This window comes from Alosa pseudoharengus, unplaced genomic scaffold, assembly GCF_046254945.1.
Source record: "Alosa pseudoharengus isolate Yale_2024_CS ecotype anadromous, Long Island Sound unplaced genomic scaffold, YU_APseudo_1.1 YU_APseudo_1.1_scf_3, whole genome shotgun sequence".
In the NCBI taxonomy this organism is placed as follows: domain Eukaryota; kingdom Metazoa; phylum Chordata; class Actinopteri; order Clupeiformes; family Clupeidae; genus Alosa; species Alosa pseudoharengus.
Window position 1 is genome coordinate 19727375 of NW_027468718.1, and position 13021 is coordinate 19740395.

Below are 13021 nucleotides of genomic sequence, written 5' to 3' on the forward strand. Positions count from 1 at the left end.
CTCTCCTCCAGGTTAAAAAAAAGAGCTTACAAGGAGACTATGATGGTCAGTGGCCAGTAAAAAAACAAAATGACATTGACGTGCCTGAACAGACAATGGTTTTGTTCTATCAAAATGAGACACAGAGGGAGATGGTTAGAGGCAGAGTTAGTGTGGCCAAAAGATGAAATGGATGGCACAAGCGAGCGAGACCATAATTCTTCTGCTGCCTGGCAGGCACTTATTCACTCGAACCGCTCATAGCTGTCTGTTTGCCTCACCCTGGGAGCCATATCAATCAGTAGCCTGTGGCAGAGGGAGAGAAAGAGAGGGGGGGCTTACATAACTCATCACTGTTCTTGAAAACAAATGATTCAAAACAACAGAGAATATGATTTTAACGATTTCAATGATTCACACATATTGAATACTCTTGATGTATGCACATCCACCACATGAGAGTGGAGCCTACCACTTTCATCTCCGAGTTAAGAACACATTAACATTTTTACTCTATGCTGTAATGTATAATTTCTTAAAGAAATGATAGAGTATACACACCAAATCTTGCTCCCAAAAACATTAATGTCTTACTAACATGTTTTTTGGGAGCAATATCTTGTGTGCAGAGACTCTATCCTTTTTCCCAGAAATTGCTCTCAAAAACACGTTCATAAGACATAAAACGGTTTTGGGAGCAATATCTGGTGTGCTGACTCATTTTTTTAAAAGATTTTTTCCTCTGGCCAACACCCAAAGTTTACCTGTGTTGGATGTGTCTGTACTTTTGTTGATTTTTTCACTCTCATATCATGTATGATTATAACTCCCTTTCGCTTTGGTGTGCTAATCTTTGTCTGTCTTGAGTTGGGATTGACTGTGAATCTGAGTGAGACTGTGAGATTGTGGGCTGTATTTTGCACACTGGCGCATGGCGTAAAACTCGTTTTCCACCCGGCGCAAAGTTTAATTCCTTATTTTGCACATTTAATTTTTAAACAATGCGCCCAGGGGTGTGGCAATTAACAACTTAGGGAGTGGCTTAGCGCATTGTCTAAAAATCGCTATTGTACACGGTCAGAAGTCTATGGCGAGTTGTTTATATGTTATTTTAAGAGCGCATTGTCAACAGTCATATTGGCGGGTGCACCTATCATCCATGAACGCACACCGGCCACGTCCAAGCAAAACATTACATATTGCACGATTACAATAGGAAACATAATTAGAATAAAGATTACGAAATCCTGTACATCTCATGATGAGTAGTTATTCACCATCATTTGCAAATTGGTAATTTGAGCAATATTAGGGTAAGTGTTGCTTTTTCCAGCCTGTGTTTTCGATGGTAACCCATTGTCAGTCAATAGTGAAAGTAACTGCATATGTTAGTTAGTTTATTAGCTGTCTCCTTAGGGAAATTCTTTTTCACATTTTCCATACCGCTTTTCATCCATATAACTGTCTTGTCGTTGACACCATGGTGAAGTTAGTTTCACTTTGCCAATGAGTTCAAATAATAGGAGTGCAAATGCGTGAAGGCTATGCTAGGTTTTAGTAAAGCCTGGTTTGGTGGAATGACTATTCCATACGGTTTTGGAAGCAGCCTCCTTCAAATGCACCGTTGAATGTCAAAATACAGATGCATTTATTTGACATCGCGCTTTGCGCCGTTGAAGGGAATGACAGATGTCATTCTCATTGGTTTAAATGATGTTATACGCCCCAAACACACTCATGACTGATTAAAAAACCTAGGAACACCTTGTTGCGCCATGCGCTCGACGTTTGATAACGAAAACCCTCCCAATGTGGACTGGACACATCCTACTAAATTTGAATAAGCTTTTGACGAGTGACGATGCGCTTTTGACTGTCATGATAGGGCCCTGTGACTTTGGTGGCGTTAATATTTACTTGATTCCATAGGCAAGGATGGTGAGTCCTATGAGGATTCCAATGGTGCCATCCAGGAACCAGACGCTGTCGTAGTATCGGAAGACCTCGGCACTGATTAGTATAGAGAACCCCATGATTCCCCCGACAAATGAGTTAAATCCTGCAAGTAACATCGACAGATTTAATAAGTGTAAACATTTCTTTACTTGGAATACAGCTTTCTAAGAGCTAAGTAAATGAGAAAAAATATACTGTACAGAACTAGAGTACAGAATTGCTTTGCATCAAGGCACTTAGGCTGGAGAAAGGAAGCAGTTAAGGTTATAGTGAATTTTCAGCAGAACATCTAGGAGTTCTCCTAACCCAAACCATAATTTCTTTAAAATAAGATTCAACTATTTGTGTACATTTAAAGTAAATAAGTACAGTATATTTGATTATAAAAAAGTGTTGCCTTGAGAGAATAAAGGAGTGAATGAATGAAAGAGAGGTCCTGCATCTTTATACCATCAGTGATGAGTGCTCTGCTGGTGAGAATCTTCCCCAGTAGAAACTTCAGCACTGCCAGGATGAGACACACCACCCCACTCACAATGGACACAATAAAAAGAAAGTCATCCTACATCAGGGCAAATCAGTGAGAGAGAAGGTGTATTAAAGTTGTATACTGTTTTTATTATTGTCTATTGTTGTTTTTATAAAATTATACCTGAGAACACAAAAACAAATTACTTTCTTAGGGGTGAATCTACAAGCATCAACAAGAGTTAACAATTTACACAGGTATCTATACAGTATATATGCCGTCATACATTATTGATTTTTTCCGAGTTGGCTCTTGATACTCACCACTTCAGGCAAGACCTGAGTGACTAGGTCATGGATAGCCTTTCCCAGAATGCACAGGGAGGACAGGATGAACACAACCCCCAAGATCAAACATGCTCTACACAGTAATTAAAAATAGAAAAAAAAAATAGTTGGTTTATTCATACATTGTCATACAAGTACAATTGTAGTGTTAGAGAAAGAGAGAAAGAAAGGGGTTAGAGAGAGGAGAAAGGGAATAAAAGAGAAAGAGAGGGAGGCTAGAGTGAGGGCTGGGTACTTGCATGTATTCTCTGTAGGCTGAGTGCACAGCTGCTGCATTGTTATAGCGCCACAACACAATAATTGAAGACAGCACATCTAATGTAGCATCAAACTGATGAGACAAAAGACAGAGAAACAAATGACAAACATGAAAACCCAACAAGAAAATTGCACAGTTGCCTCATTCCCCATAGTGACAACTCCGAATAGCCTTCCTTTCAGTGATTTAAAGCAAGCTTAAACCAGTTTAACTACACTGATGACAGTTCTGAAAAGTATCATCTTGTGTCTTAGCTGTAATTGCAAAGCTTCAGCCCTACCTTCTCTAAAACACTGCTGTCTCCAAGAGCGGAAAGATGTAACATGACTTAATTCTGGAAGGAGTCATCCTTCTAAAATAGCTCCACATAGCTCTTTACTGTCTAATCACCAGGAATGCTATAAACTATATAAGAGATAGCTAAAGTTAAACTAAAGTATATTTGCTGTAAATGTCCATGCCATGACCTTGGCATTATCAACCAATCAAACTGATTTCTTTATCCAAGGAAACTAACACATCTGTAAACACTGCACGTCAGGTTATGGTGTGATTTATGTTTTAATCATAGGATTCACTTTTATTAAATTATTGTAAAGTGTACCATAAAGGAAACCGCTCCATCTAAACAATCACTATTTCTTGTGATCAATCAATTAATAACAGTAAATGGAACTTACACCAAATCCAAAGGCTGACACACTGTTTTTCATAATAGAAACAGCTAGGGAAAACAAAAAACATTAATATATGAGAACATGAATGCATGAAACTCTCACAATATTCTATATTGTTAAAAAACAGTAATAGGCCTACTCAGATAACTAGAAAATATTCACATATGTAATTTATACAGGGCTAACCATCCATTGAACCTTGGCAATAACACATATCTCATACATGTCTCTCAGCTGTTCAAAGCTGCATCAGAGCTGACCTTGGCTAATCTCAGTTTGATGCAATACTCGGTCTCCCCTTATTGAAAAGTATTCAACATGTAATCCTGATGTCTGAACCCCAAGTCTAGTCAATACTCATGAGGTCATCACACCACCTGAACATCAACACTTTACTAGAGACTTAAATGAGCTGGAACGGTGTGGTATGGGTTAGAATGGAATGCTGTAGATGGAACACAGAGACCCGTAAGCCTCAGGAGGCCGTAGTACCAGTGGTTTTAGAACAATTAAAGCCCAATTCACACCAAAGATTCGCAACGAGACAAAACCGTTGTAGAAAGGAGTTGCAGCGGTGTGAATTAGATGTTGCACGTCGTTGCAAGCTCTCGCAAAGCATTCACCATGTCTAGTCGCAGTTGCAAGGTTTTAAAACGTTGCAGCAAGTTGCTGGTTTATAGAATGTTGCAGGTCATCTCGTCGCGAATCTTTGGTGTGAATAGACCTCTGAAGTTCGCCTACAAAAAAGAACCAAAACGGCCATCTTTGCCCATATAAGGAGATCCGGTTGTTAATTGAAGCTAACTACCTATGGCAAGTTGCATTGAAAGTTAGCTCTGGGGTAGCAAAAATCTAAGTGTGCCGCCTTCACGTACCGGAGATCACAGTATCCACTCGAAGGCAGAGGACAAAAGTGCGTTCAGGAAAACGTCTGCATTTCAGACTTTTTCATCCCCGTGAGAGTTTAACAGGAGCGATAATTCAAAATCCCCATGTTATTTTCCCATAGGAAAAATCGCCAGATACCGGATGTCAAAGATGGCAGCTTTTTTGTAGGCGAACTTCAGAGGTCTATTGGGCTTAAGAGGCATTGTTAGGCATGACGTGAAGACCTCTCTGCAGAAACGCTAACTTATGTATCAATTCTTGGTGGCGCAGTAATAAAGAACGAAATGTGGTCGCATCCAAATCCTTAACGAAATAGAGCTCAGAAAGATAAACTACAGTATAGCATATGTCTTCATCCTGTGGGAATCAACCATAATATATAAATCTACACCCCTCAAGGAGAGACCATTGTAAACCAATCGGGCTATAAGAACACAGAACAAGGTGGGGTGGGGTGGGATCACAAGGAGAGGATCAGGAAACACATGGTCAACACAGCCAATGTTCAAATGTTTAGACATCCATGGCCAGTGACTACTTACTACACGGAGTATTTTCACTTAGTAAATAAGACATATCACTCAAGTCTCTACAACCAACTCCTAATTTCCTGTTTAACTAGCTACTTCGTTTGTAAAGAAAACTAAAAACATGCACTTCCAACACCGTTCCTCAGACATACTCAACCAAGCCACAAACAACCCAGCCCATACACCCCAACAACCTCTCCCACAAGTCTGTATAAGAACAGAATGATAATATAATATATTGGCCCACAGTACGATTCCATCACTGCCTTGAGGCAGCTGCTGAAGATGTTGACGAATTCCCTTTCCGTGTTAATTGCCTGCTGTTACTGTGCACCCAAATTAGGGTGAATGACTCCCAAATCACTTCCCAGAAGAGCTCGAGAAGGATAATTTGAGAAAACCACAGTAAGCTGAGCACTGACAATTGGATTGTGTGTGTCAGTTACACACTAATGACTCTATACAAAACACATTTGACCAACACACATTTTCCTATGATATAGTGTATATGCTTGTGTAATTTACTGTACACAAATATACTGACCTGTACATGTAGGAGTTGTTCTCTTTACATTGTGAAATACACTCAATACATCTATTCATTTCCAAATGCATTTTGCACTGGAAATCTGGATATAACCCAATCTTTACAACCAATGTTGCTCAAATTATTTGATACATGAATTTGGTCTTTGTTCACTCGCTACTCCATGTCTTTACTATGTGTTTTGTAAATCAATGTGTGTAGAGTTTTGCAAAAAGTGTGAAGCTGACAATGTGCTAATAGCTGTGCAAATCTGTCTTGTTTTGTTTTCATGTCAACACTTTGCTGACAGTAAGAGATGCGGAATGTTTACATTTAGTGTTATGGTGTATATAAGTGCTGTTTGTGGTTGGGGTAGGGTTGTGGTTTGAGAATTAGGGTCAGGGTTGGGTGATGAAAATGAGTAGTCTATCATTGTAAAAGTTAGTGACAATTATATGGCTGAAGTATATAACAGTAAGGCAGATACGCACAGTATATTGTAACATCGGCGCACAAGACATTGCGTAGCGAACTTCCACGCAGGGCATGCTGGGATGCGGGAGCGAACATTTGGGGTTTATGTCTGTATTTCTCCTTAGTTATAAGTCTAATGTTAGCGTCTTTATTGTAACTTGTTTCCCTTTTAGTTCTCCCTCGTGTGTGATCCTCTTTGTGTGGGGGGCTGCGTCCACCCCTGTATGTGTAGCGTATGTGTGTACTTGACCTGCTCCGTGTGTATTGTGTTCTGGGTCTGTGTCCCTGCCCTTGATCCTGAATAAAGCTTGCATTGAACGAAGCGCTTTGTCCTGAAACCTGAAAACGTTACATAGAGATTGCATTCGTTTAAAAACCTATTTTATAACTTATTTTACAAAGGATCATGAAGTGTTATAAGATAATTGTGAAGCGTGTTACAACACTTCCTGAATAAATATGTTGCACTGATGAAGATATCAGAAAGCAGATCAGTATGTTGCTCTCTCTGTCACAGAACGCCTCCATAAACCAGCTGGGGTAACAGACAGCTTCTGTGGCTAATGTCTGATGGAGAGTGGGTATGTTTAAACTGTCAGAGGCTCTACAGAAAATAGTCGACTTTGCTCATCTAAATGCCTACTATTATTATCCTCTTGTCTACCCTCTTGTCATGTAATTAACTCTGAGTCAATGACTGCAATAACCTCTGAGTCGCTGAGGGAAAAGGGAAAATGTCAGTGTTGCTAGTTAGCACAGGAGAATGAGAAGTTGAATTATGCTTATTGATGTTTATTGACTGGTCTGGTATGATAAATAAGAGAAACAGGTCTCCATTACATAATTTCCCCCAGTACAACATTCTCAGATATTGCTCTAAAGCATGACTCTTCTGATTTTTCATTACACCATTTGAACAGCAGAGTGTGCTCTTGCACATCATTCTCTCATGAGGGATGAGAGTTACAAACAGATTTCTGCTCACTGCGCCGGGATTAGTGTGTGCTTCACCTCACTGTGTGTACACTGTGTGCTGTGTGTGTTTCACTAATTCACGGATTGGGATAAATGCAGAGGCCAAATTTCCCTCACGGGATCAAAAAAGTATATATACTTACTTATACTTATACTTAAGTTCAGAGTGGTTCATTACAATGTACGTCCAAACATTCCATGGTCTTAGCTCACGTTATTGCTGTTTATCAAACAGATATCACATTCTTAGGAATATTGTGACAACAGTTGGAAGTCGAATCTCAGAGCTGTGAATCTTGCATTACACACACTTCTCCTCATGGGCGGATTATGAACTTTCGGGCCCCTGGGCCCAGATGTATTAAGGGCCCCCCAATAATTGTTGCATATGTGGGAGGGGGGGTTTGGGGGTCCTCCCCCAGAATTTTTTTAAATTTGTTTGATGTGATTTCCGGTATTCTGGTGCATTTTGGGGATGGCCAATACTACATTCAATCAGATTCATAGCCTACATCCTGATTTGTAGGCTGACCCCATGGGCCCCTTGGCCTGGGCCTGGTAGGCCCGTGCAGTAATCCATCCCTGCTTCTCCTAGTTTGGACAGATGCCAGGTTAGCAGTGAGGCAGAAAATCCCATCTCATTAGCTGTGTCACTGACTAAACTGTGTATTCTAAATTCCATGTTCTGTCTGCTCCACACATCATCCAGCAGCAGGTATTTGTGCTGTCAGATAAGGCCATAAGTAACTCTACGAGACACATTCTCATAATTATTTGGGATTTTATTTATTTACATGAATTGAGAATGCAAAGATTTTTTTTCCTTTAGCCATTCCTCGACCATAAAGAATCAATTCTTTGAGCGTAGCACCAGCCCAGATATCAGTGCATCATATGATGTGTCCTTCTGTGCGCTGCTGGCACCAAGAGGTGGAGAGTCTCTCTGGACCAGATAGAGTGGACGGAGAAAACAAAAGCTTCCTGTGTTTACACTCTCCAGGACTCAGCTGAGGGACAGTCACAAGCTTAACGCAGTTGGATGACTCAGTGTTTTTTTTTTTTACTCGGTAGCAGACACTGGCAATCAGTATGCAATGCCTCAGTGTTCGATAAGACAATGGAATGGAAAGTGGCGAGAGGTATCTCATTACACGTGTGTGTGTGTGTGTGTGTGTGTGTGTGTGTGTGTATATGTAGGGGGGGAGGGGGGGGGGGGTTGATAAAATAGTGTGTATGCTGCATTTAGGAGAAGCCTCTGACTCCTGCACAGAGGATAGTTATCCCCAGAACACAAATCAGATTGCTGCTCATACCAGGCAGAGATTGTGCTAATTCAACAGAAAGACATCGTTGAGACTGTCTTTCGAAATGAAGACCTATTTGCTTGTTAATAAGATGATGGTCTGCCTTCAATTAACTGATCATAAAAAACATACTGGTATGCATTATCTTTCATTTAAATTATAGAATAGTCATATACAACATATAAATAGGATATATTGTAGGATGTTTTGGATAATGTGTTGGATAATAGTTGAATGTAAAGATTATGTAAGGAAATACAATACTCACTGAAGGCCGCAACAGCCAGGATGAGTGTAACTATGATGGAAATCCACGACACCCATAATGCTCTCTTGCGGTACCTCTGAGCTTCATAAGGTTTCAGTCTCAAGCTGCTCTCCAGTAAATCTGTGTGGAGAAGAGAGCGTTTACAGAGAGGTTTCCACATTACCGGGGGAAAGTCATGGGTTGTAGTTTAACAACCAGCAGACAGTAAAATATAACCGCATGTGACATTTAGTCAGAAGATGGAGATATGTGTAGGGAACTACTTTTGCGATTACACGAATCCCAATGTTAAGCTTTTTTTTTTTTGATGTGTATCTCAATAAATTTCTAGATAAAGTTGCATAATTTGACTTGACATAAGGATTGCACTTCTGCTAAATGGTCCAGGAGTTAATTACATTGTACATAAAGTTATAAAATACATTTATTTCAAAGAAGATTTTTTTTATGTTGATGTAGCCACATGATAAATCTCCATATGCAAATCACGCATAGGAATAAATGTAAACCCAACCAAAGGACCAAGATTCATGATACAATAGGTCCTAATTTCAGTGAGGGGTGATATCTTTCAAACTTACAAATTCTTTGATAATCGACTTTTTCAAGAAGTCACAACAAGTGGCTGCAGTCACAACATGATTGCAAATCCAAGGCCTTAAACAATGGTTCTATGATAGCTATGGCGACACTAAGAAATCATTCACTGTGCACTCAACCTTTGAAACAGAGACCTTTAAAAAGAATCCTCACACTGGCTGTGCTAAGTGACACCAATAGCTCATAGAGACATGGCATGCCCTCATAGAGACGTAGCCATGCACCCATGCCCTCAATGATCCCACCATTCACAAGACTATCTTACAGAACCCAAGAACACCTCAGGATATTACAACTAAAACTACCATCACTGTATAGGGGAGGGAAAACATCTGCTATAGGACTCTCTCTCTTTCTCTTTCTCTCTCTCTAATACAGTCTTCAGAGATTTGTGAAGACAGTCACATGATGTTCCCTGCAGTAGAGCAGGAATGGGTTGAGTCAATATCAGGTCAGTGTGATTATGGTGGAAGCAGCTGAGAGTGTGAGGGAATGTGGCCACCTCACATGATCCATACTTTCAGTTACCGCTGAGAACATGCGCTGCCACAGCACTAAACCCTTTAGTCTAAACACAGAGGAGGTCTATGTAAAGAATCAGGCACTGCACACACACACACACACACACACACACACACACACACACACACACACACACACCTGGCCATAGTGCGCAATGCAAAGCAACACACTCATAGAGACCCAAAATCAAACACGCACCAACTGAACACACGCCAAGATACACAAATTCACCACACCACACAAATTCTGTCAGTTGTTGACACACAAACATACAGACAGACACATACACAAACACATACACATGCACAAACCCTGCTAAAGCAATCACAGGCACATGTAAACACATGTACAACTACAAGTGCATGCTCATGTGATGTGTGGATATTGCAAGCTGCATAAGATCACTTTGTCTCGTAACCAAGTTTTTTTCTCAGAACTATGTCCTATAGAGTCCATAATCCATACCACACACACACACACACACACACACAAACACACACACACACACACACTACTTACACGTTACACATGAAGATCTGAGATCTGAGACTATGGCTATAAGGAGAACAAATGACAAGTGCAGGTAATTACTTACTCAAACTGTGTGAGAATATTTTTTTTATCCCCATGTCTGTTCACTATGGCTAACATTTTTCTTTCAAGGAATTACAACTCTCATGACTACAGTAATCCAGCTTGAGGATAATGTCAAGGTGAAAAACTGCAATACTTATGAATTGTAATGCCATCCTAATAAGACAGATTTTTACTCCAAAGCTGTTTTATTCATTCCACTGAGCGAAATTATGATTGCGACTTTGGGTGGTTTGTAGTGGTGGTTCAGGACTTCATTAAGGGTGTTGTGGGGGCAAATGTAACCTTAACCCTTTTGGAAAAAATATATCTGGCCCCATGTTGCCCATGTTTGAAGCACCAAAGTTACATTTTCCAATCCATCATCAGTACATTGTACTGCTCTCTATGGCTTGGGCATATATAGTATTTGTGACAAAAATGTTGATTACTATTGGCATGCACATTGGTAATATTTCATGGAACAATTGTGGTATCAGAACTGATAAATGTGGCTACACATAACCTGTAGAGTAAAGATTATAGCCTGTCACGTAGGCCACAGATGATTTACAACAACTTCCAAACTCGGATGCATAAAGATAAATGGGCCTGAACACAATTCTAAATCATCCAAATGATTCATGTTGATGTGATGTTAAGACTGAGAACATAAAGTTGTGCCTCCCACTACACATATGCGCACCAATACCTTGGATTTGAATACGTTAATTTGCTTTGCGTCCGTTGTTCCTTTCGAACATTATCTAGTTATTGCCAGAAATCATGTCACATCACATTGGAAATTCATGTCATTAGCCTATACAATAATCGTGGCTATGCGAAAAAGTCCAGTCAGGGTCCGTGTAACGCTTTGCAGTGCTATGTTCTATTTGCAGAATTCACATGAAAAAATATATAAATAGGTCTAAAAATCCGTTATCCATTCTTTAGGACGGCACAGTAAATGGGTTATTGTTGCATATTTTGATTTTCAATTGAGCACAGTTACGGTTTTCTGTTCAGAAGTTAAACATTTAAATGATGCGTCAATTGTCTAATTTTCCTTTTTTGAGCTTTTGGTTGCACTGAACCACGAGCACCAGGGGGAGAACACCATCTAACTGGGCCAGGCTAGATGGTGGAAGAGAGCGCCGCCTGAAGTTATGCGTTTGACTCATTATAGAGATTAGGCTAATAACTAAAACTTCGCCGATTTTTGGGAGATGGCACGTTAAACATAACTTTCAGCCTACGTTGAACATATCTACAGTATATTTGAATACCATGGCCATGCCATACCATAGCAAATAATTCCCCAAAGCAGAATGCTTTGCCATCGACGTCAGTCTATAGGCTACTACGGCTCAAGTCCATTGGATCATGTAGGTCTCCAAAGCCTCCCAGAACATGAACATTTACACACGTACGGTAGGCCTACTCATAAGTGTCAGGATGCAGCAATGTCTCCCTCTGCATCTGAGGTTCTGATCTCGAGCTGACATTATCAATCGCTTGGCACCTTGATGCAAGCTGAACTGTGTTTGATAGCCCTCCATCTCTACATCCGCTGATAAAATGTGATCACCAACACCGCGCGCCAATATGTATCAGGTCACCCCCCTACGCTTGTGGTTCACCCCAACAAAAACGGTAAAAAAAAAAGGCAAAAATCCAATATTAACTGAATTTTACTTTTGTTTCCAATCCAGTTTCTGTTTTTTTCTTTATCTTGCGTGACTAATGACACATTTAGAAAATAGCAGCAATTATCTATTTGCTGACCAGTTAAAAAAATTGAAAATTGGATTATTGAACACATTTTTTATTTGGATCAGATGGATGGAGCAAATAGAACAAAGCACTGCAAAGCGTTACACGGACCAGTCAGCCTGTTGTTTACGTGTTATAATTTTTGTGAGCATCTCATCTCATTCATGCAACTTGCTTCTTATTATTTTTGCCAATAAGTTTGTCCCTATACGTTTTGGACTTATGTGTCCACTTTTGGCTGTATTAGTAGCCTACAGCAGTATCCAATTTGGATCTTCAAAACTCAGCTTTGAGAAAACGATAGAATCAAAATATTTGAATCATTAAACTGCAGTAAGCATATATTTGGCAGCTTCAGATACGACTAAAACAAGTTGCCTTTATTAGTAAGAAATACAGATAGCCTACCTTGACCCTCTGCGCCCTCTCTAACTTTCATCTCGTGGTCTCCATCCATATCAGCCGAAGTCGACCGGGGCAGGTTGCGACTCTGAGGAGAAGTCCGTCCGTTCATCACTGTTGTGGAACCCATGGTAGAGTCTGGGTTAGTGTAGGACTCTGAAGCAACAGAGTCCGTCATCTTTCAACACTAAATTTGTTTTACGTAGCCTACACATGAGAGTAACAGAGACGAACACAATTTGAAGTTGGAATGCTCATTGAATCAGCGAACGACCGACCCTTCCCCTCTCACGAGCTCGCAAACAAGACCCATTAACTGCAGCAATCGGATTAGTTCGCCTATACAAACCATTAACGCAACGCGGTTACCAGCTGTGATGGGCTGAGCTGAGTCCACATGTGTGTATGCTAATGTGTTTGGTCAGTAAAGAACGCCTCTCCCATTCAATAGATTTTTGTGCATTCTCCATAGTAAATCTTATCATAGGCCTTTTTATGC

The 13021-nt window shown here is 40.2% G+C and overlaps 1 protein-coding gene across 1 annotated transcript; it reads right to left on the bottom strand.

The window, feature by feature from the left end:
- Positions 1–224: 224 nt before the first annotated feature.
- LOC143099873 (transmembrane protein 163a-like) lies at positions 225–12700 on the bottom strand. The gene is made up of 8 exons (XM_076262782.1): positions 12529–12700; positions 8653–8772; positions 3691–3734; positions 2991–3082; positions 2728–2824; positions 2386–2497; positions 1897–2038; positions 225–285 (listed from the first exon to the last, which is right to left on the bottom strand). The coding sequence occupies exons 1-8, from the start codon at positions 12698–12700 to the stop codon at positions 225–227; spliced, it is 840 nt and encodes a 279-aa protein (XP_076118897.1).
- Positions 12701–13021: the final 321 nt, after the last annotated feature.